General features: G+C 38.7%; 2 protein-coding genes across 2 annotated transcripts; one reads left to right on the top strand and one right to left on the bottom strand.

Moving 5' to 3' along the window:
- Positions 1–6102: 6102 nt before the first annotated feature.
- atxn1l (ataxin 1-like) lies at positions 6103–18740 on the bottom strand. Its single transcript, XM_056240327.1, has 3 exons — positions 18601–18740; positions 15320–16395; positions 6103–9212 (listed from the first exon to the last, which is right to left on the bottom strand). The coding sequence occupies exons 2-3, from the start codon at positions 16268–16270 to the stop codon at positions 7893–7895; spliced, it is 2271 nt and encodes a 756-aa protein (XP_056096302.1). The 5' UTR covers positions 16271–16395; positions 18601–18740; the 3' UTR covers positions 6103–7892.
- Positions 18741–19687: 947 nt separating this feature from the next.
- On the top strand, positions 19688–25325 carry elp5 (elongator acetyltransferase complex subunit 5). The gene is made up of 8 exons (XM_056240338.1): positions 19688–19995; positions 20072–20132; positions 20228–20308; positions 21502–21713; positions 22404–22579; positions 22654–22749; positions 22833–22933; positions 24738–25325. The coding sequence occupies exons 1-8, from the start codon at positions 19941–19943 to the stop codon at positions 24844–24846; spliced, it is 891 nt and encodes a 296-aa protein (XP_056096313.1). The 5' UTR covers positions 19688–19940; the 3' UTR covers positions 24847–25325.
- The last annotated feature ends 352 nt before the right edge of the window (positions 25326–25677 follow it).

Genomic DNA, 25677 nt, shown 5'->3' with positions numbered 1-25677 from the left:
AAAAGAAAAGTGCACACACGTCAAGTGAGATTAAAACATCCGAGACCATATTGAAAATGTGGTATTCAGAAATAGTCATGCTGATAATATTATCTGTAGTGGGGAAAATAGACATCCAAAAACCTAAATGCATAACAAGCATTTTTACTAGTACAGGCCCCATTAAAATATATATTAAAAATATTTGTATTTTCCCTGGTGTATTGCATTTCATCTGAAATTTGGTCACAACACGGTTTGATTCAGTAATCTTGATTATTTCCAAAAGACGACAAATAATTTACCCCATAGTGGAATATAAAATAAAAAACAAGAGCAATTGTACATTCACAGACTCAAAAGTTTGTATTTCAGATTTAAAAAAAAATAATGCATACTACATTGGATATTATTATTGTAATCATAATCTATTATTAAACTCTGTAATTGATGCATTGGATTCATCAGATGCATCAATGCACTTTTCCAACCCTTTTAAAAATGTATTACAATTTACTAATTGAATGGAACGCATAAGAAAAACAGACGTCAAGCCAGCATGTTAATATTATATAGATATATATATATATATTATATTGTGTTTACTTAACAAACATGATAAATGCAATGTTTCCAAGAAGTTAGCTGTAACAATAAAAATACAATATCTTTGTGTCCTTACATAGAATTAAAACAGGAAAACATAAAACAAAACAGCCCTAAGTAGTTCACAGAGAGATACAAATATACAGTACAAATCTATTTTATTCAAAAAAGGGTACAAATAAAAACGCAACAAAATATAGTTATTAATGCTTTGTAAAGTTCAGGTAGGTGTAGGGTAGGCTAAGGGAGCACTTTGGGTAGACGACTCTAAGGCTTCTGAGAAGAATTAATACATATTGGTACGGGCGTATGGCCATACGATATTAAAACGTACTATACAAAGTTTATACAACCTGGATTATACTTGAGGATTGAATATAACACATACATCATTGCATATATTTCGCAGATTTTTATGCATTAAACAAAGATGCCATCTCATTTAAAACTGGTCACACATCACATAAAAAGCAGTGTCACTTAGTGCCAAAAAGTACAATGTCAAATTTGAGAGTATATAATGATTCCTTTAAACCGTTAGAAACCTGATTTCAGCCGACATTACTGACTCTGGCCTGCCGTGCCACCGAGTTCTGTCTGGGATTTACACAAACTGCCATGTGTTAGGGTTCATAAAGCCTTCCAAAACAATATATACAAAATTAAAAAAATCAATCATCACAAACAATTTGAAGCAATGATACAATTACAAGTCACTGAAATGTTACTGATATAGAAAACCCTGACGGTTAATTCTCGAGGGGGTTCAGCCGTTTTCACATTTCACAAACCATTAAGCTCTCCATTTTTACCCGGATGTCAACAGGGAGACTAAATGGACGACTGTAAAAGATTTCCTAGGACTCTTAGCCCAAACTATATGTATATCTGCAGGGATTCTCGTTTTCTACACACCATCTTCTGACACAGACTCCAATAAATTTAGTTTTCACTCATTTCCTCAAACCACTTCAATGAGGATTTTCTGATTATAAAAAAAAAAGAAGAAGAAGTTTTTCACCCCAAAATCAAAAGAAATGAGTAGTTTAAGCAAAATGGGTGAAATTCGGTTTTGTAAGATTCAAACATTACACATTTTCTCTAAAAAGGACCGCTTACTAAGGAGGTGAGGGAAGATGTTTCTGAGCTGGAATCAGTGCAAAGCATCAGTTTTGACTTCACTTCTGATTTACTAACAAGAGCAAAATATAAATAAAATAATCATTGTGAATTTTATTAAGCTTGCATTGTGTCCAACCAAGATACACATTATGAGCTAGTCCAAAAAAAATATCATCTTACAATCAGGAAGTGCAAGATCACTAATTGTTGTCAGTGAGCAACCCGAGCCACATTACACCAGACCTTTCCCGAGTTGTCCACGGTCAAAACGACTAGAACTGAATGAGACTTTGTCTCCATGTGAAATCGTGCGACCTTGCAGAGCGGGAGTCACTTGTACGCATCGTTTACTAACAATGCACATCTTAAGGCGTTATTGACAAGCTAATATTATACAAAACATATATTCATATCTGTACAAGCATAAAAATGTTGGATGATTGTTATACGTGGTTTCGAATGATTCAATATAATGGCGAAACATTTACAATAACACTATAGGTGAGGGGAAATAAGTGCAGAACATTTCATTGCATCGAAGTGACAAACGTCTATGTTACATGATTAGGTGAGGCTCTATGGAAGAACAACACGGTTTCAGAGCGAAGAACAACGCAGAAGGCATGTGCACCGAGAATAGGGCGTTTACACACCAGAAATATATCCTTTGATTTCAATGGGGAACATGAAAATCATCATTGAAAAAGGAAAAACGCCAGTGTTGTGAAAATGACTATCTGCCATGTGACCAAAACCTGAATCTGAAATGCAACACACTCTGTTGCAGACTGGTCTGATTGTGCTTTTGTAAGTATTCCGGAACTCAACTAATCCAACTCTTTCCTCATTAAGAATGCATTTCTACCCATGAAACCCTCTGTTTGTCTAGTGTGCAGGCATCCTATTCTTTATAGGGAGATGAGATGCTTGTATCAATGCTGTACTCAATATCTATGCAAAAGCGAGGTATAAAGGACATGATTGGATTAATTCTCTCACATTCATAGAGAAAAGGAAATGCAGAAGCGTAGGAATGTAGCTTAAGCTTAAACCTTCTGTGCCGTTACCATTGAATATGCAACGTCAAATGATAAGATCACAGCTTTACAATGTCACAATTTACAGATTCCCATCCCCCACGTTGATCTTCCGTCAATAGCTAAACTATATAGTGCTGTGGGGATGACATTTTTGCTGTCCAAAACCTGGAAACGGGTTAACATTTTAGCACTTCCAGTTCCATAATCCTGAAGTAAAAGGATTTTTTTTTTTGGTTAAAAGCCTGAAATAAAGTCTGTAGTTAACACGAGCTCAAGATATTTTCATGTTTTATTTTACAACATAAAATACATTAGTAATACCCTCATGATTGTTTAAAAAGCTTTTGCTTGTCTTGTAAAAGGCGGTTGATAACAAGTGGCTAAATGGGATTACAGAGGTTGTCCGGGACATTAAACATCCTCAGCCGAACAGGTAAACTCATCTACACATTTGTCCACGTTCACAACCTTGTTGTGTTTATAATTATGGTCTTGCAAACCATTCTAACTTCAGGGATAAAAAAAAAGACTAAAAAAATATTATTGAAAGTTGTCGGACACTTAATGGGTGACGTTGATGTCGTTTATAGCCTACATTTTGCCTTTACTTCTAAGGACTGTATTTATGCTTCAAAATTCATAAAAGTTGTTCATTTGTGAAGATTATCATGATGAATGAAACGTGCAATCATCATACATTTTTTGGGTCACAGAGCCAAACAAAAATCTACAATAAAAAAAAAATCGTATTTTCTACAATAATCCGCTGGGTTTTGTTGAGGGAAACAGGGTGATGCTAACTTCCAGGTTGACCTACAAAAATGTCATCAGTGCAGCACTCCATTACTAATTTTCTATAGTAATATTTCTAATTGTAGGTATTTGGGATGCCATGAAGTTTCAGGCAGAAAGGTTGACGTTGCAGTATAGATCGGATCAAAATGGCCCTCAACAGTACGGAATGATTTGAAAGCCAGCAAGATTGATATACGACATGTGATGACAGTAAGAGCAAAGTGGAGACATGCAAATCTCCCAGAGAACAGAGCTTAATAAGACAGACCATAGTAAAGTTAAGACATTGGGAAGGCACAAACATAGCGTCAACTCTTCGTGGTTACAGTGCACAGGATAGTAGCTCAGTTCTTAATGAAAGCGAACTCAGTCCATCTCCACCATGAAGGTTGCATGTGGGAGATTTCATCTCCAAGAGAGATGGCTGGTAAGGCAGTGCATTTGAGAAGACAGAGAACAGTGCACCATTGCTGACAAAAAAAAAAAATCATATAAAAAAAATACAGCACCAAACTAGCGACACAAGATACGCTTCAAGTTGTGTGATTTGGTAGTGACATAGTCCTAACTGACTACTACCATAAAGGTCACCAAGCCTGCGGGTTACTAGAGAAAATACAGAATGTGCAACTATATCGAAATGTTTCTTGAAACGCAGCAGACCACAGACGAACTGGTGAGAGTGTTGAAACTGCATTACGCATAGGGTGCTGACTGAGTCTCTACTGCATAGCTCATCCTAAAGCTGTATGTTTCTGCTATTTCGAGTCAAGTATTGCTTCATGTCAAATGTAATACTTAAAACAATGGAACAGGTCCTAAATTTGAACAACAACAACAAATCTCCACTCTTATACATTTTCCCAGTGTGTGAACCTAACAACCTGAAACCAGTCAAAGTTGGTCTCCCAAGCCGGTTGACCAGCTGTTCAAAACAGCTTAAAAACCCAGCAAACCATACGCACTTGACCAGGCTGAAGACAAGCAGACCAGATTAGGCAGGTTTAAGATGTTTTTCCCGGTCAGGAACATACTAAATTTGTGTCTGCAAGGCCTTGGATGACAGTTGTGACCCTTTTGGGCAGCTCACTCTCCACAGTTAAGTGAACAATAATGAAGTGTCCTCTGTGAACTATCTTAAAGGGGTCCAATGTGCCACCGAAACATTCTGGGACAAAAGGGAAAGAGCAAGGAAGAAATAACATGAACTAGATTTGAGACCAGATTATAAATAGCATGAAAGTGGGACTCCTTTTAAGAGGGAACAGGATGTCTCCAAACAAAACAACAGATGATGCTCATGAAATGCTTGATAAACAACAAATGGATTTGAACCAATGTTGGTTATCAAAACCAAATACTGTTATACTCGATACACACATTGCCATTTCTTCGTTTTGTCTGAATCAGACTTGTTGGTAAACCAGGTGGGTTTATACCAGGGCAAAAGGTTATGGGGCCCACTAAGTGTACCCACATAATTTGTCCTGTGAGTTCAATCGATTAACCCTTCTTTCTAACTCTTCCGAACTTCTCTTTAACATTAGAGGTTTTAGAACTGCACAGACATGTGGTATCATTGAGGTTGATGCAGTCTGGAGGAAGTCTAAATCTAACTAGTCAAATGCTAGCGCTACATTTATATAAAATATATATATTATTATTATTTTACCTAAAAGAAAAAACCCTCCTCTTAAAGCCTTGAGTGATAGTGAGAGTGCAAAAACTGTTAAATTAAATCATGGCCCAAACAGAGACAGCCCAGCAATGCCAAGAGCCAACAACGCAGAGAAATACCAAAGGTCTCATGAACGAACTTGAGCCAAAATGGAAATGAAAAATTGCACCTGACAAGTAGTAAGTGGAGGCAAAACATTAAGGGGGAAACAAAGAAACATTACAAAAACAACAACAACAACAGCAAAAGGAAAAGTGGGAATGTCAGGCTCTTTTCTGGAATGCTGTTTTGAAACTAAACACAATCTTCCTAATGTTTATATTATTTGGTCTAATTGCACTTAAGTCATGATTTCATCCATCTGAAAATGTTCAGTAACTACGAAAAGTGAAACTGCAGCATTTTCTCTTGGCTAATGTGTAAACAGTGTCAACCTCGCCTGTCAGTTTCTCGTGAGCCAAAAACCACCAACAAAACTGAATACTTCAAAAGATACACAAACATTTTCCCTTCATTATTAAAAAAAACAAACAAACGATAAAACACATAATATCTGATTCCTGTTAAAGAGTCAGTGTGAATCAATTGAACTTATCTGTGCAATACAAGGCCTGCAGTACAAGTTTTAAAAATCACTCGTGGGTAATATTGCCAAGAAGAAAAGAGAATGCAATACTGTACAAGAGTTCACCAATTACAGAAACCAAAGAAGAAACCATAAAAACCTCAGCACAGATTTGAATTAGAAACTATATTAATAAAGCTCTTTCAAGATGGGTTTACGGTTCAACACTGGTCCTAACCAGGCATGACGTGACAAGTTTCCAGTGATGAGTAATTTGTCCGTCCAAACTGAAAGCAAAAATGCTAAAAAAATTTGAACCAATGAGATTTCACGTTAGGCAGAGTTACCGAGCACAATACCACAAAAATAGAAATCGAAAAATTTGATAGCCAAAAGCGTCCTGTTGCTTGGCGCTTTTTGCAGACACACCACACTGTAACTCATGCATCACTTGTTTTATCATGTCATACCTGGTTAGGACATAATTTAAGGTAGACCAAGGTCTTTTTATAAATAGCAAGAGCTGACCCTGAATATCCTAATCAACGGGTGTTTCAGAAAAGCCCCATTTTGAGGTGTGATTTCATATGTCATCTCTGAAGACACTACTGGTCAGACAGAAAATCTGCCTAAAAGAAAGAGGTGTTGTTTTAGGGGTAATTGCATGCTTGTAATGAACTCCTGTAGTAACTGTTAGAGTGAGTATTATCACAAAGTAAAACTGCATTATCTTAGAAAATCAAGAGAAGTGCAGGAAAAGGTTGAAAAGGTCTTTACATACAGACTGCAAACGCTGCACATAGAAAAATCTAAATACAAGGAGTAATCTATCCTGTACGGGATTTAAAAAAACAAAAATAAAACATGAAAAAACTATTGCTTTGATTTTGATAACTGAGCAGGGTCAGTCCACACCCAACAGCAGTGAATCTACACTTGTCTGTGCTCAACGCTTCCAATGGGACGATTTCATTTAAACCTGCATGCTTCAGAGCAATAATCCATTTCCACAGGAACAAGCCGTTCGCAAACGACTAGAACCTGTTCCACATTTGGTCTCAGCTTCGCAAGCACGGCTGATTTTGGCTGACACCACATGTTGTCTCCATGAAATAGGGCACAACAATGTAGGATTAAAAAAGAAGTTAATTATCAGACTGAAGGATGCTTCCAACCATGAGGTACTATTTAGAGGCGTTTTCCTAGGCCAGCCTTACTGGGTAATGATAACTCCAATGGGTTGAGGAGGAGAGATCACATTGAAACTGGAATGGAGATTCAGAGCCACTGCTGAATCAAAATTAAAAACCTCTGAGGAGTCGTTAATGCAACTGTTAAGATGCGTGTGAGACTTCATCTGGAAATAGTTCCTGATTGTAGAAAGATTGTTGGATCAATTGATTGATGTGACGATGCTGGGCAACTGTTCTCAAACTCCAGACTAGAAAGTAGTCCTCATCAGAAGCACCCTGAGAAGAGGCAGGGAGAGGAGGAGAGTGTAGGAAAGTGAGGACAAACACACCTCTAGAGAGAGACGCATTAAAAACTGTCCAAGTTTTAAGGTCTTAGCCAATAAAAGCCTGGCAGCGCAACAAGGGAAACAGTCAATGTTTAGAGAGAAAATGCCTGTCTTTTAGGGAAAAAAGTTGTTGAGCAATCTATCCTCTTTCGTCCTTCTTCAAAATATATAATTATTATTGTAAAGGCTTGTCAAGATTCTATGGCTGTATCCCATTCTTATCCCTGGCCTTTCTGAAATAAACATCTACTTGAGGAACTGCAAGATATCTTTATGCAAGTGATCACTGCCAAAACACGATAGTTCACCCACAGGAACAAGCAGACGATGCAGGCTTTGGTACGTGATTTACCAGATAAAGCTGCCCATGCAGATCATTGCGAACTCTGACTATGACCTGGCAAAATAATTCCTCTGCTCGAGACCAGAACCGAAAAGAACTGGAGAAGGGGGCGGCAGGGGGAATCTTCCAATATGTGCAAAATCTCAAACATTCTGAGGCTACATTCTCTCTCCCTCCGACCACGCTCCCTCTTTCACATCCGACTGACACTTCACTCCCAAAGACAATCTCTTTTGTGTTTGCTGCTACTTGCCGGCGTTCGAGCGCCCCTCGATGGATAGCTTGACCTCCTGAGGGATAAATGATGGGCGAGAGGAGCCAGAGATGGCAACTGAGGCTAAACTTCCCTCCTCATTCTTGATGTTATATCTTTGGAAGCCAGGGGCAGACCAGCGCCTCTGGGACGCCCCTATGGAAGAGGCTCCCGCTCCGGTTCCCGGTGGAGCATGACCCTCAGTGTGCAAATAGTAGTTGCTCTGGCTCCGAGTGTGCTCTGCTGAAGTCCTGTTCGGTCTGGGGGACACATCGATGTGTCGAGGACCCCCGACCTGCATGGGCTCTTCCTTGTCCCTGTCCCTCTCTCTGTGGATGCGCTCCATCTTTAATTGGTTTGGTGGCCGAGGGGTGTGCTGGGGCGCAGGGGGGCCCATTGGCTGAGGAGGGGCTCCTGACGTAGAGTTGGCTTTGGTGGGAGTCCGGGCCTGCAGTTGCTGCGTCGGTTTCTGCTGTAACGTGGCTTGCTGCTGCAGCGTCACGGACACGCAGACGTCGCCCACTTGCAGATGGTGGCAGGTGAGACCGTACAGTTGGGCAGTCCCCTCAGGGCTACAGGACGACCAGCCCTGTCCGAAAACAAAAAACGGGTGTTCGGGGGGAACATCTATAGTCACTTTGCTCTGCTGCTCCCCTACGTTGAAATGCAACGCCACTAGACCGGGCCTCTGACTAGCGCGGATATCCACCACCATGCTCGAGTCAATCTTCAGCCCACCGCTAACTTCTGCGCTCCGCACAAAGTCCTGAGTCTGCAGATCTTCCACACGCTTGAGCTCTCCGGTAGCCAACTGGATGATGGCGCCCTTCATGAAGTGCGACGGGCCGGTGGGTGCCAGCAGAGGAGCCTGTGGTAAAGCACCAGGAGCTTGAGTGGGAAGCTGCTGGGAGGGCTGCTGACTGTGTTGGGGAGGCAGCTCTGCCACCGCCCGCTCTGGGAGACACGCTACTGCATCCATGGCTTTTGTATATGTAGCGGGAGAAGCAACGATGGCTGCTGAGGCCACATCGTTGGATTGATAATGCTGCTGCTGTTGCTGTTGGTGATGATGGTAGTCCAGGGGCACGAAAACAGGTTGCCCATTGGCCAAGATCACGGCATGACCTTGTTGAACGATATGCTGCTGATGAGCTCTGGATTCAGCAGGATTTAATGCATATGCTGTTCTGACTTCGCTCTGAGTCTCTCGACTCCTCTGAGAGCTTTGAGAAAGGTTCAGAGGGACGTGTGCTGCTTCCTTGCGACTCATGCCATGGACAGGAGAGGCCAGTCGTCCAACAACTTGCTGGACCTACAAATGAAATGACAAAATTATAGTCAGAAAAATCGAATTCTTTAAATGGAACAGTTTATTGAATATTTAGACAAAATATTTGTAAAAAAAAAAAAAAAAAAGTTGATACATCTGACATTTATGGCTCATATAGTAATGATATAGGAGAATGTGGATCTCTCACTCAAGTGGGAAAAATGGAGCAAAAATATGCAATTTTGTGCAGTTGATGTTATTTATATAACCAAAAAGTCAGATTAAAAATTCTGATAGCTTGTAATGTAAATCAATGACATTTTTCTTCAAATGAGGGATAATCAAATAAAACTAAGTTGCTTGGAATATAAAAATATAAAGGTAATTCTAACGTTTACTTTATAATAATAAGTAGATTTCACAGCAATAAGACAGATGTACCACAACCTGAAAGGGAACGTTGTTATAATTATACTAAAATGCATTTTACTTGCAAAAGAAGTATGAACTATCAATCAGACGACGGAAGGCATGTTGTAGATTGTGAGACAGGATTTTCAGCAAAGTTGATCATGGTGATAGTTTAAAGGCCTTAGATATTTGAGTATCAAATATGATACAGTAGGCTTTATAGAGATAGAATGGACATTTGGATGAAAGTTTATTTTTTTTTATAAAGCACCATAAGCTGAATAGTGACAAATGAAAGGTGAGACTTGCCTCAAGACTTGTCACAGCAGATTCTGCTAAGTATAAATCAAAAACCAATCTCTGTTGTTTCTAAGTAGTAGCCTGAGTTACTCAATCCTCAACACACCCAAAGCAGCTAATAAAGGAAGGAAGTGGTGTAAACTGATGCTGACTCATAAGAATTGCCCCAAAAAAGGAAAAACTCTGAAAAATACATTAAGCAGAGAAAAAGCAGGAGACATTTAAAATATTACTCTGTGTAGGTCCAGATTATGTTACAATATGTTTGCAATATTAAATCAAGTTCAAGGAAAAGTCTGACATTGCTAAACATCACAGTGCGTAGTTGCACTCCACGTGAACCTTACTGGTTGTATAATAATCAGGTTGTAGCAGGTAATTAGTTCAACAAAGAAACCTGATTTCCAACTTCTATTCAAATGTGATACCTGGGAAGTTGTAACAATAACATGTTCAGTGTGGTGTTGATATTATTAACTAAAACTAAAAATTCAGTAACTGATCTAAATATTAGATGAAAAAAAAAACTTAAACAAAATAACTAACAATCAAAGGCTAACACAAAACATTAATAAATACTATGATAGTATTAAATACAAAAATTAACCTAGTACAGTGGGATAAAATCTGAAACCACACTTCAGAAAATTCAAACATTTAGAATGAAAGATTTAGAGATTTAAACATGAAAACAAACCCCAGCAAATAAATTCATTCTTATATAATTTACAAATTACAATACAAAATTTGTGTTATTTGTTTAATTGGGTTCTCCTCATCTAGACACAACTAAACAAGGTGCAGTAAGCGATTTTCTGAGAAACGCTATTGAAAATTTAAATCAATACCTAAACAAACAATTTTGTGAATGTATGCTAGATGTCTGTTCTGTATGCTGAAATAAGTGTGTTTGTATATAGTCCTGGTTGTGTATATAGGAGAAAAAAACAATGTGGACTGGCAGTAGGGGGTATATACACTCATGGTGGGGGAAGAGAGTAAGTGAGCGAGCGAGCAGGAAAGAAAGGGAAAGAGAGATGGCTGAGATATTACCAAAGAGGAAAAGGTCTGGGGAATATAATTGGAAGGAGGGTTACGATCAGATAAGAGCTTTAGGACCCACATTAATATTGGAAAGCTTTCCAGCGCTGGAGAGACGTTAGAGAGACTGAAGGCCTGGAAACTGACGCAGAGGTTCCTTTGTTTCTGCTCGACACGTGAGCAACATTGTTTTTTGCTTTGTTTCACAAAACCAAGGTATGCTGTTGAATTACAGCTGATTCATCCATTGCATGAGCTGTCTAATGTGCCAGCTAGGGATGTCACGGTACCAAACTTCCAGTAGCCGGTACCGATACCATTCAAATTTTACGGTTCTCGGTACCAATTTCGGTACCACAGCAAAATCAGTTTGACCTATTTTTCCAATTTATTTAACTATTTAAAAAAAAAAAATTCAATTCAATTCAATGACTTATGACGGTAAATTTCTGAGAGCATTGAAGGCTACATGCTGTTTAAACTAAAATATTGATGATATTGAGAAATACTGCCTATAAAACTGAAAAATAAGCAATCTTCTATGCACACATTAGCAGGGGTTAAAGTGAAAAAAATTCCTGAGCCTGAACTTTTTTGGGGGTGGGGGGCAGACGGACTTATCTTCAATGGCACCATTTATTTTCAAGTATTACAGCTGTATCTTAATGGCATCTTTTTATGAATGAAAGCCAGTATCACTAATATTATAGCTACTGATGTCTCGATGAAAATGATTTCCCCCCAAATTTTAAACGTTAGGCTTAAAAAGATATAAAAACTTTTAATTTAAGTGAACTTTAATTTAAGTGAACTTAAAACAATCCTCACTTAAACCCATAATAAATGTCATATTTACCTGTACCATACATAAATTGAATAAGGTTATAAAACAGTCCGCACTTCATAAATTATAAATGAAATATAGATTAATCCTTATCAAAGCTACAAGCGTTCTTTAGTCAAGAGCAGTTCGTAATTTTCGCTGTTCCCTCTGTTCTTTAGGTTAACTTTACTGACAGACAGAATTAATGGCTCCTGTCACTTTAAGATCTGCCGCTGCTGACAGGATCTCACGCATCTCATTCTCTCACTACTTACTTCCATTTAAGATTGTATTTAACTCATTTAAGACTGTTCTTGTGAGGATACTCGACAAAACGGACATTCTGGCATAAATGTGTGTGTTATTGACTGTTTGTTCAAGCACGAAAGAGAACTCGATACTGGCGCGCGTCTTTCTGTGCGTCGTGTGTGTGTGCGTGTGTGTGCGCGCGTGTCAGGAGGACATTCACTGACAGCGCAATCTCTTTTGTCTAGTTGCGCAGGAATGGTTAAAGCATTTGCGTGAATAAGAGCGTGATCATAACCCTAGCTAAAGGATGACAGAAAGAACGGATGGATGCTGCGTTAATTGCGTTAAATATTTTAAAACGTTAAAGCTGGACAAAAATGAATCGCATGCGTTGATGTTGCTTTCCGCGTCTTGTGTGAAAGGCCCATTAGACATCATCCCCGGGCTTTGAACTTCCGCTCCATGCTTTCACCGACGACGCTAATGTGACGTATGGATCTCAATCACAGTGTGTTGCCAGGACCCGCCCTACTCTGCTTCTGATAGGCTTGTAACGTTAGTTAGAGCTGCAATCCTCTCATATGATTGGTAGGTGAAATCAATTGACTCGAAAATATTAAACCGCATGCAAGTTCCCTTTTTTTTTTTTTTTTTTTACGGCCGCACGCCGGAGATCCGGCACGGTGCCGGAATACTTTAAGCCCTGCATTAGTAGTAGTAGTAGTAATATTTTTAATTAATGGAGACGTAGTTAAATCTATTGTACAGTAGCCTAATATAATTATTTCTGTCAATTTCTTTGAGTTAAACCAAACTTTTATCTGGGTTGCCGTGAAGACCTTTGAGTTTCTGTGCGTGTATGATATGACGATAGTTTTTCTAAAATGAAACGGTAAAATGCTCATGAAGAGACTCTCGGAGATGAATTGAAACATGAATCATGTCACCATATCGTGAGGCAGCAGAGACTGAAAACAGCGCGAGCATCACTCGTGCTTCAGTGTGTGTGTGTGAGGTAACGTTAAATGAAACCGTTCATTCATACAGAGACAAGCAGAACATGCAGGGTTAATATTTAAATAGTCTTTTTGCAGTTTAATACACAGACACCACATCAGGTCGCCATGTCTCAGCGCTTTCATGAAGAGGACGCAACTTCACGCCATTCGTGCATGCATGCGCGTCCAGAACCGGGTTTGACCGGGTACTCGGTACCACTGGTACTTGTTACCGTGACGTTTAAAATGTTTTAATACCGACTTGGTACCGAAGTACCGAATATTTTGACAACACTAGAGCCAGCTGTTATTGGTTGCCTGTGTTTCATAGTGTGTTGTTCGCTATTTAGGGGGCGGAGAAATGAAGGGATGGGTGTGTTTGTTTGAGTATTGATTTCACATATCAACAATGTTTCTCATAAATCGCTTACTGCACCTTTAAAGAAAGATCTGATCTTAATATAGGTCAAAATTATAGACTGGCCACCATTTTTAATCAGCTTTTCTGCAGTGCACTCAGTCCTGTGATGTGGCAAATTACTGTTCAATAAGAAATCTAAATTGACCACATTATTTACTTAAAAGTACATTCCCGGTGATATTGTAATAACTTGCTCTTCTTCTGAAATGACTTCCCCTTTTTAAATAGCTATTTAGGCATTGCTTTAGCAAACACATTTGGTCTTGCTCTATTCTGACATGCAACACCCACTATCCAATGAGTTTCCGATTATAGCATGGCAGAAATTGCTGTCACATGTCATGTCAACAACCCATCTGCAACTCTTTTAGTGAATTGTAGTAAAACAGAAGAACAAAGGTCAAATATGTGATTGTTTCATTCAGCAGCAGTTTTAATTTGTTTTAATTTGCTGACATTCGCAATGAAATTGTTGTAAAATCATATTTCTGTTCTAAAATCACCTTTTATGCTTTCAAACACTGTCTCACATACATGGCACATTACATGCCCTTTCTTTTTTTAAAGCCATAGCATGTACATTTCAGTTTGTTGATCGAAATGGTTTAATTCTGGAGTGAAAAAACACAGACCTTCAATAACCCTTTCTTTGAACGGACCCTTTTAACATTTAACATTAAAGAAGTTTACCCAACTGACGACTTATGCTAGTGGTGAGCGGGAGATGACAGGAAAAAATCATTTTTGCATTACCATTTGCTCCAACAGCAAAATAAAACATCCGTGATGATAGTGTTTTCATGACTATTATCAAGAGAGTGATTACGTTGGTCAGAAATTTGTCATCAGATCAGTCCCTCAGCCGTTGTATTAGAAACACCGTCGCAGCAGTGTTAATCTTTTTTTTTTAATGAAAAATTGTACTAAATTTGCAATGCTGATCATTGTGGAAATGCAAAGTCTGTGAATAAGGTCAATTTCTAAAACTCTCTACGAAACCTTCAGCAAGACATCTAATGCCCAGTTCAGACTGCACGATTTTAGCCCCGATTTTGGCTCGCCGACAGGTTGAGAAATCGCCGACAAATGCCCGAAATCACAGCCAAATCGGTGCTCGTTCACGCGAGTGACAATCATGCAGTGTGAATGAGCAAAGACGCGATCTGAGAGAATCGCCGACGCCCGTGAGATATTTGGCATGCTAAATATCTGGACCTGTCGGCGATTCACAATCCTGCTGTGTGAATGTGTTTTGACTGAAAACTACATCGGCGATGACCGACAGCCAATGAGAGAGCAAGATACAGGGAGGAGGAGGAGGAGTTATAGACCAGAATATCAGTATTTTAATAGATAGGCCTATATTTACAATTATATCAAACAGAAACAAAGCACAAACATTTGCATGACCAGCAGCAACAGCAGGACATTTGCAAAATTATTTATTTACCCCCAACTCTCTTTGCAAAACACAGTCCTTGCTCCCCTCGTCTTCCCAACCATTTCCTGCATAAACTGTTTTTTTCATTTTTTTTTTTTTTTTTCGCTACAAATCAGTGCACAGACAATTTGTAGGCTATCATTTTTAATAACAAATTCCGGTCTCAGGCACGCGTGATCTTCCGTTATTTCCTATCACTTCTCGCATTTGTTTGGTTGTGAAACGTAGTTTGCGGACCAGGCAGAAGTTGTCGGCGATTATTTCTTTTGTAAAGTCATGCAGTGTGAAACCTCCTGTCGCCGATCCATCGTGCAGTGTGAACACAGCAGCAACTGAATGTTACCTCAGATAGTCATGCAGTGTGAAAACAACAGTGACCCGATTATTTTGAAAATCGTGCAGTCTGAACTCGGCATTACATACTTTAACACATTGATCCTATAATAGTAAACCACTGTCTCTTACCTCGAGATCAGTGTCTGGCGTGCTTCTCTGTCCTGGAGACATTCTGCCCTCCAGCCTGCGGCTTTTCAAGCTCTTGTCTTGATGGGACTCCTGCATCAGCCTTCCACCTCTGGACGAATAAACTGCATCTAAATGGCTCTCCCTGCCTCCGTGGTCTCGGTTCCCACCATTCACCTCCCTTTCCTGTTCTAGGGCTCGTTGAGGTTGGACGCCCCTGACGGGGGGGTGGTAGAACACAGGCACGCCTCTCGGGCTGTGCTCCCCGGCAGGTAACATCCCTACAGTCCCCAGCGCCGCTTGTGTCGCCGCCTGCTCAGACGGGAGCACCAGAGGCGCTGTCATTTTGGTGTACGCGTGGGTCGAGACCTGCTGCTGCTGATGGGACGAGACCACTCCTTCCTGAATCACTGATTGGTATGGAACTAGGTGCGACTGGGGAACAAATCCCGTAGGCACGCCGTAGGGAACCGCAGTCGCGTACGGAGAGCTAACAAACTGCAAGGAGGAGTGCGGGATCTGGGTGTAGCCGAGCGGAGGGTAGGGAACACTAGTATGCTGTAACACCGAGGAAGGAACGGTGTAGGCAGGAGAAATGTGGCTAAGAACAGGTGAGTAGGTGCCAGCGGGCAAAGCTACTTTATAGAGCATGCTGTACTGATCCATGGGTAACCCGATGAGACCCTCAGCACCCTCCACCCCATAATGCACGCTCGGCTGGGCTCGCACCCACTCGCCACTACCACTTTGGGCTTCTCCGCTCACTCCAGAGCTTTGTGAAGACGGGCCATCCTCACCACCTCCTCCTCCACTCCCAATTCCGCTGCCTCCCGCTCCGCCGCTGATGCTACTGCTGCTGTTGTTGGTGGAGGTGTTGTTGTTGCTGTTGTTAACAGGGAGGTCCCGCTTTTTGGGAGGGAGGCACTCCTGGTTGCGCTCGTGGACTGGCTTCATGGTGATTCGGGATGAGAATGGGCGCTGTTACTGAACAGAGGAAGGGACAAAGCCTGACAGCCGCGGAAATAGCACCACTGGAATCAGCTCTGAGAACCTCCCGCTGGCCTCTTCCATCACCTTACCTAAATGCATAAAGAAATTATGTATAAAACAACATATTCAAACTAATGATAGGCTATTGCTGAACATACTGACCAAGCCAATTAAAATGGCTGGTTTAGACAACTGTGCCAACTAGTCAATTAAAGAATGTGGAAAATCTTCCAAATGTCATTTTCAAACTCTGCTGCATATATATATAAATTGCCATAATATTTTTGGTGAATATCGAGTAAAACTGCTGTATTACTTATAAACAATGTGCAAGAGCACATATTTTCAAATACGTATTACAATACATAGCATAGTTTACTTTGCATTTTACGTTTTTAAAGGACTTTTTTTTTTGGCCAATTTGCGTAATCTTTCTCCATGTTACTTGCTCCCGGATCTCCCCGTTTATTTGTCAGTTTGAAACAACAAATCAACCCTTTAGATTTATTAGTTGCAGCCAAGTTTGATTCAATTCAGATTATTTGGACAATATACACTAATACACACAATTTTGCTATTTATGTGCCAAAACTGATGATAATTGTTGAGCCATTAATTAAACAACCATATAATACAATATAATACAAGTGTTGTTATTGATAACCATTTTTTATAGTTATAGTTTTCGTAATAAAGATAAAGTTAAATTAAATTATAAATAAAAAAACTGGGCCGAAAATTGCGCCTTGGCAACTAACTGAAATATTAAAATGTTTAAGAACATTACAAAACCTTTGAAAAACAGTGACAAAATGCCATTTTATTAGGTATGAATGTGTCATTTATATTCTAGAGCAAAATGTGGAAGTCTCTTTGAGTAACCTTAACCACAGACCTGTTTTACTCATTCATCAAAAGCCACTTTTCTAAAAAAAAAGAAACATTGGAAATTACCAAGAAAATCCACAAATGCCCCTTCCAGTTCGCCGAAATACAATGTTGAGGATACTAGAAATCAAAATACCAGCATCATGACAAACATCACTTAACCTCAGAGCAGTTAAAGGGAAATTTTGCAAACTTCCATTTACAGATAAGCGGAATCATTCAAAATAGAAAATGTATCAAATCTTACTATATTTTATTTTAATTAGTAATGTTGACATCATACTCTAAAATCTACAACTGTTATTAATACAAACTTTTTGATCGTTTTTCAGAGCTCATTCTAATAATATGTAACCTTAAGTTATATCTCACAGAACAAACCTCACAATAAAAATAAGTGCAGTATCAGCCATAATAGTTAATAGAATTAGGCCTAAAAGATAAAGCACTTAATATACATTTCTTCCAGGCTAACTGTGTTGAACCCATAATGCTTCTGTGATTCATACACGTCAGATTCAATAAAGGGAAAGAAAGTGCAGAAATAGAAGGAGCAACCATTTCTAAACCACCATACTAGTTCCTATTTTTTGTGTGCTGTCTAACATTTGGTATATTTCACATTAATACAAATCTATGCGTATTATGCGTTTAGAGCAGACTTCAAGTATCATACATAAATACACGACAGACCCAAATACAAACATACCCGCGTGAAAGGTAATAAAATGCCCCTGAAAATCAATTCTAGGCGCAATTTTGCTCCGTAGTAAAAGTAACGTTAGATTTCTGCTACTACATGCCAGGTGGATAAAATGCACTGCCACCTTTCTAAATATAGTAATCTCTCATTTTGATAGCCAATTTCATCAATTAAAAAGCAAGTCACCGAATCGTTTGCCAAAATGAAAAGTTTCCATGAAACGGAAACTTCGCCTGCCTACATTATCCTGACACTATTAAACTAAAACAGACTAAGAAAAGCGTAATAAAAACATTAAAAGCCAAAAATAAGATACAGTAACGTACAAATTTTATGTTTTGGGTGTTAGTAATCCCTGTCAGGATTGACATCGCGCTGGAGTGAATCGTGGCACGAGACACTAGTGATGTTTTCATCAAGACTCAAGCGTTAGCCAGCTGCTATTAAAGCCTTTAACTTCACTAGCCAGACGTTTCACACGGGCAATATAATCGATAATTTGCATAGAAACAGTTTGGTGCGTTCGCTTCATTTCGTCCAGTCAAAAACTTTGGTAATCAAAGCATGTTTGAAACTAAAGCAGGACTAAATGAAAGGCTGGGATTTCCACCGGACCGCCGCTAACGAGCTAATCGCTCTTCCCACATACTCAACCCGTCGCTCCTTTACCCGCACGCAAACGCCCTGTGACAAAAACACTCACCTCCGCATAGCATCGTGTAGACGACGGGAAAAATACAGACTCTCGGTGGAGTTCGTGCAATTAATCAATGGTGAAATATGGGCTGGTGATTTTCTGCCCATTCCAGAGGCCAGCAGACTGAAACCCAGCGGCGCGCGCTGATGACGTCATGGAGGAGTTGATTCGCGGCTTCGTTACAGCAGAAACATTTCAGTTTTTAAGGAAGGTTTATGGGTTATTATTACTGATATATATATATATACTCACTCACATCACACTCATATCATATCATATAATTAAATATATATAATTATTTTACATGCATGTATAATATACACATGTATATATAATTTTAAAATCATATTGATATTGTTTAAAGATGGAAATCATATTAGTTTTTTTCTCTCTCTTTTCACAATTCAGTGAGCATAGATAGGAGTGAATCTTAAACGATTTCACTGTTTCCCCCCTGTTTCCCCCCCATGTTCCGTATAATATCACTAGAGGGCAACGTTGAGCTGTCACTATATGTTATGTTGGGCCTTGAGGAAACAGACAATTAAATAGCTTTACTGCCTCTGAGATAAAAAATATCCTTGCTGTTCAGACATAGAGGCTACAAAGCCGTGTTAAAAACAACGAGACTGATAACACTAATAATAGTTAAAGGGATAGTTCACCCAAAAATGTAAATCCCTAACTCACCCTCAAGATGTTTCAAACCTGTATGAGTTTCTTTCTTCTGCTGAACACAAAATAAAATATTTTGAATGGTTGACCAAACAGTTGATGGGCTCCATTGATTTCCATAGTATTTTCTTCTGTTTTTTTAACGGTGCCCATCAATTGTTTGGTTAACCATATTCTTCAAAATATTCTCAAAAAGAAATGTATACAGCTTTGGAGCAACTTGAGGGTGAGTAAATGATGTCAGAATTTTCATTTTTGGGGAAAATATCCCTATCAAATGTGTTAGATGATATCAGGGGTTTTCAATCTTTTAGATGCTATGGCCACCAAACATGATCATCCTCATGCAAGGGACCCAGTGCTATATATACTACAGCACAGTAGGTGGCGCTAATGCATTACTCAAGTTTGCAAACAGCGATGCAGAAGAAACAGCGCGGGTCGAGTAGCCGCTGTGCTTTTGGGAAATTGAGTATTCGCTGTAATCAAACTCGTGTTGATCGTGAATTTTACCATAACTCTTTATATAACCAAGAGTTTTGAATTCTAGTTGGGTCTTTAAGATGTTTAATCAATAGCACTGGTGTAATAAGTCATCCAGTAGCTTGCCAAGCCCAAAAGTGATTTGTTTTGCTGTTAGCTAATAGTCGTGTTTAATGAGCGTTTGAGTCATGCTGCTAGATGTGCTACAGGGAGCAGAGGCTGGAGGATTCATACTCATTCAAGGTAACATCAATACTCTTACCCCGTTTGTACATTTCTACACTGCTGAGTATAGTAAGTATATGTTTGTACGTTTCAGATACTGTCAAATGCACAGGTCGGGGCATCCTCAAGTGTTTTATTAATGCAGCATTGAAGAGGCAAGTTCCTGTCTGCAGATTCTTTTTTTTTTTTTTTTTTTATTGACTTCCATTAAGACTTCCAAATGTTTGGTTTGTGTTAAAATCTATTAAAGGGGCGAGGACGTACATGTGCTGGGATTCGAGGCGAGTGAAACAGAAGTGTGTGCTGGCTTGGACAGAAGCTGTGTGCAGAAGTGAGCCAAATAAAATATATCTATCTATATATATATATATAGAGAGAGAGAGAGAGAGATTAACTCTTGATTTGTGACTTGAAGTTGAAACATGCTTTTATGCATATGGTGACACCTAAAAGCACTTTACATCATAGAAATGTATATTAAATGGTACTGACAAGTGTGTAAATTAGGATGCACATAATTTAAAATCTTTAAATATCATAGTGCAGTGGTTTTCAATTGTTTTGCTTCAGGACTCAAGATTTTACAAGTGGTGACATAACACCACACTAAACAGTTTATTGTGAAAAAAAAAAAATCACCTTAAAATGAAACTTTTTTTCTTCTTTTAAATTTATGCAAAACAAACATAAATACTGTAAATTAGGGCTCCAGACTAACTTTTTTTGAAAATGTAACATTTAGAAAATGTAATGGCACACCTTAAATCAACCTGCAAAGCAAAGTTATTCACATTTTTATTCACATTATGTCTATTACTGACTAATGCCTTGGTAATAAACAGTATTGTAACGTACATCAATTTAAAATATGCCGTTTTATTTTAAGGTTTGCTTAAACAGCAGAAATGTTATATTTTATTAACAATAGCCAAAGTATCAAGTGACAGAAGAACCTGTACCAAAAATTTTGCCACATATATATTTTCTGTTTTAAGTTTATAAGCCTGGTGGTTATTTTGTTATTACCTTAACTATGTATGATATTGTTAGTTACTTTATATGTTTTGCATTTCCCATTATTTTTCACTGATGTTAATTATCAAATGTTATATGTGCAAAAACAACAGTAAAAGTATTAATAGTAGCCATGTTAAGCAATTTATTAATTTGTGCCAGAATATGCACAGCCTTTGACATAAATAATATTGATATTTTTAAGTTGATAAGCCTGGTTATTTTGCTATCTTATTATTTTTACCATATTTTGCTAACTATGTAGGATATTATTTATGTGTTATTATTTGTATTTACCATTGTTTCTCCCAACTGTTTATTAACACATTTTGTAAGGACATTAACAACAGCAAAAGTGTAATATTTTAGTAGCGTAATAATATTAGTATATTACTGATTAATTTACTTCTATTCTTTTACCATTCAGGAGAGACATGCAGTCTATTTTAGGATTTGATTTGATTTATTTTACCACTGAAATACTTTCTCATGTGTTTTGTGTGTTTAAAGGCTTCATTTTCATAAGGGTTTCCCTGATCCCCTCGGCTGGATGTGCAGATCGTCTTTCACCGTCGATCAGCTCACTTCTCAACACATAACTAAGCTCATCAAAGACTCGCAGCATGCCAAAGCACCAGTACTTGTTATTGACTCCCTCTCATTGGTTTTAAGACATCATGACCCTGTTGTCATCTCTCGAAGACTTCAAGAGCTCAGAAAGGGTGAAACATCTCACATTGACAAACTGTGTTGCCTTTAATGCCCGGTAAATATTGTGTGATTTTGGGCTGTCCCAGACGAAAGAGGATCAATCGTGGTCGATTTCTGTGGTAGTGGATCCTAAACGTCATACAGATTCAAAGATGGCCATTGTCATCATGGTCTTGGAACCAAAGATAGCATGTGATAATTTTCTGACAGTGTTAGAAATTTAGCATGATCATCTCACAGTGTGTTTGCTTCTACGACCTACGTCTACTGACTAGCCAATAAAAATGCTACATGAAATGGCGTAATGATCAACGTAACATGGCGCTCCATTTACAAATTTGACATGCCTCTTTTCCCTAGCAATGACTGCGTCCTGATCCTCCTCGTTCGCTTAAAAATGGTAAAAACAATGATTGCCAAAGTTAGATTCATCCTGCTCTATTTGTTTACCACAAGCGCATGCTGATGGCGTTTTACTCTTCTATACTAACTTGCGTCGTAGCCTACTATTCAATATGTGTCATCATCGTACAGTCTACATACATGTCGTACCCTAGTTTATTAGATACATGTCGTACAGTGTGATTTGTAATGATCTTATAGGATTGCCGAAATCACACAGTCTGTAGCAGGCATTAAGTGTCGACTAATTCAAGACTTAAGAAATAATGCTCTTGTTTGTTTTTTCCACTGACCACTAGGAGGAGATATTAAAACTATTATCAGTCTCCTGCATTCAGATTTGCACCTACAAGGTGTTGTAGGGATTGTAAGCCACTTAGCCAGTACTGTTATCTCTGTGGCACCTGCAAACAATGAGCATTATGCTGTGGCTACGACTACACGACGCACAAAGTCAGGCAAAGTTATGCAAGAGGTAAGACATGAGGTTTTACTCTGAATAAACATGTGATTCTAAACTAAAATCATAAGTGTGTAATCCATTTTTAGGAAGAGTATTTCAATGTGTCCGAGGACGTGACCCTTTCTGTACAGGCCAAACTCCGTCAACCTGGGCATGTACAGAAAGAGCAAAAAGTAGCAGAGGTGAGCAAAGCCTCTTTGATTCTCAATGACTTTAGATGGAGGTTTTTGTTGTAACTTTTTGTCTTTCACTGTGATCTGAACAGGCTGATCCAGCATCAAACTTGACCTTCAATCTACGCCTGTCTGAGGAGGAGAGAAAAGCCAAGGAGAAAGTGGCACTGCCATTTGTTTTTAGCCAAGAGAAGTAAGAGACCTCTATTGATGAAAACAGTGTTCTCTTGTGCTATCGGAATTATCGTAAATATGAGTTTCCTAGTTAAAAATTGAACATGAACTATAGCTCGGAGATAATTTTAATATCTAAGTCCCAGAGTTGGGCGGGCCATAAACTTTAAATGGCCGAGGGGAGAACGATTGCTGCTCTGACTGCTATTCTTTATTAGTTATTTCCACAACAGTCAGCTACATAGCATTGTCTTATCATTAGTGCATATTTACATACCGTAAAACTTCAAATAATAGCCGAGTGCCAAATAGACGCCTGTCTCTTTTACACGGGTTTGGGTAAATAAAGGCCGGTCTCAAATAGAGCCCGGGTCTATTTTTTAGTTTCGGGTTGTATTTAATCCTCTAAAACCGTCAGATCGTCCGCTTTTTGGCGCCGGCCAAAGCAAATTTTCGTCCCTCCAAAGCCTTTTTTGATCGGTGTGTGATATAGAATAGAATGACGAGCAGAGAGAGAGAGCGCCCCCGGCCGCGCGCGCGCACTCTCAAGTCTTCAAACAACACGAGCGATCTTGCTCTCTCTCCCTCGCGCATATTAATCAAAATCAATTGACGCGATAGTAAAAGGTCGGAAGACCGCAGTTTCACGTGGAGCATTTGGAGATTTTTAGAGATTAGAGACATGGCTATACACTCAATGAACAACATCTCAACACTAAATTATAAAGGCCTGTCTCTAATAGACGCCTGTCTCAAATACAAGCCGGTGCAGTTCTACGATTTGGGAAAATAAAAGCCCGGGCTACTATTTGAAGTTTTACAGTATATGAATAATCATTTGAAGCATGCTGTATTAGAAAATAGCCTGTATTTGACCATTATTCTAGAATTGTCAGCAAGCCGACTATCTAGATTGCATGGTGAATGTTTAATTGGTTGTCAATGAATGGAAAGCTAAATATCATTTTGGCTTTAATAAGAAGTCATAATGATATTTAATAAAGATTTCTGTTCTTTCTGACAACAAAGCACTTGAATGCGACGAGCTCATAATCACAACTTCAGAAGTGGGAAGTAGGAAATTTCCGATGCACATGAAGGCAACATTAGTAAAATCAAAGTCATTTCACTCGGCGACCATCTTTGAAACAGCTTTTGGGCAGCTATTTCGGGGTATGTTTACACGACAAAGATGTACGAAACACGGAAAAGTTTTTCCTTTGCGTTTTTTTGCGTACAGACATCAACATTGTCAAAATGATTCCCGTTCACAAGGATCTGCGAAAACATAAAAACAATGCTGTATTCTGCTCTGCCAGGCCAGTAATTAGCGAAGTCACTTTGTAAAGAAACAAAGTGTTATAGACTGAACACGTAATACGCATGCGCATGATGTCACTGCTTTAAAAAATGTGCATTCTTGTAGTTTACACGGAGACGATACCGGTATCGTTTTTAAAAAAAACATACACTTTGAAACCTGTATTGAAAAGTTTGTGTTTCAGGCCCCCAAAACGCTGCTGTTGTGTATATGAACAGCCATCTGGGTTACACTTTATTTTAAGGTGCCCTTGTTATAGTTTGACTATACATATTAGTTAACAACATATACTTACTGTAGGGTTAAAGTAGGGTTTGGTTTAGGGTTAGTTACATGTAATTATGCATAATTTACTTTTATAGTTATTTACTGTTATGTTGGTACATGTAAAATATGTAACAAGGAAACTGTAAAATAAAGTGTCACCAAGATCTGAACAATTTTGATGTCTGAGAAGTTCAGTCTTTCATGCTGCAGTGCAATCTGTCCCCCCCTATCCCAGAAAATCAGCTCTTCTGAGGCCGACTCCTGGCTCGGGACGGATCATGTACGAGCCTGATGCCAACGATGACTTTGATGAGGAGGATCCAGATGATGATCTTGATGTGTGAATGAAGACACATCATATCCTAAATCTGGGAATGTCAACTCCATCTTTATAAATTATTTATTTATGATTCTTTATTTTATTATGAATCAAATAGTCAGTCTATTCTCAGCTATTACAAGGCCAGGTTTGAGGATTTTATTTTGACATAAATTGATGAACTTCTTAGTAATGTTATGCAGTTTTTGTATTTGTGGATAAAAAGCACTTATTTTCAAGCACTGATTTGAAAATATTTAAGCATAATTGCCCAATTATGATTATTCTTGACACATTACTAAGCTCATTTTGTACAGTTTATATCATTCTGGGATTTTTATGTGTTGTAGACATGCAGCTTTTCACTTGTTGGCGGAGATCTTGAACAAAGCTCATGGGACAATACCCAAACTTTGTGCCATGTGAGGTCAGACATGCTCCAAACAAAATAAAGTACAATAAATGATCAATAAAATTGTATTGAAAGTCTAACATGCATACAAATTGTACACATTTTTGACTTATTAAAGGTTTTTCCCTCCTAAAATGAAAATTCTTTCATTAATTACTCACCCTCATGTCGTTCCAAACCCATAAGACTTGCGTTCATCTTCTGAACACAAATGAAGATCTTTTTGACGAAATCTGAGATCTTTCTGTCCCTCCATTGACAGCTACGCAACTACCACTTTGACGCTTTAAAAAGGTCATAAAGAGATTGTAAAACGAATCCATATGAATTTAGTGGTTTAGTCCAAATTTTCTGAGGAGACACGATCGCTTTATATGATGAACAGATTCAATTTAAGCTTTTATTCACATTTAAACATGGATCAGCGGACATAAACGGAAGCTC

Source organism: Rhinichthys klamathensis, unplaced genomic scaffold (assembly GCF_029890125.1).
Source record: "Rhinichthys klamathensis goyatoka isolate OS25496 unplaced genomic scaffold, OSU_Roscu_1.1 h1tg000593l_1, whole genome shotgun sequence".
In the NCBI taxonomy this organism is placed as follows: domain Eukaryota; kingdom Metazoa; phylum Chordata; class Actinopteri; order Cypriniformes; family Leuciscidae; genus Rhinichthys; species Rhinichthys klamathensis.
The sequence above is the reverse complement of the archived record's forward strand: the minus strand, read 5'-3'. Positions and strand labels throughout refer to the sequence as shown.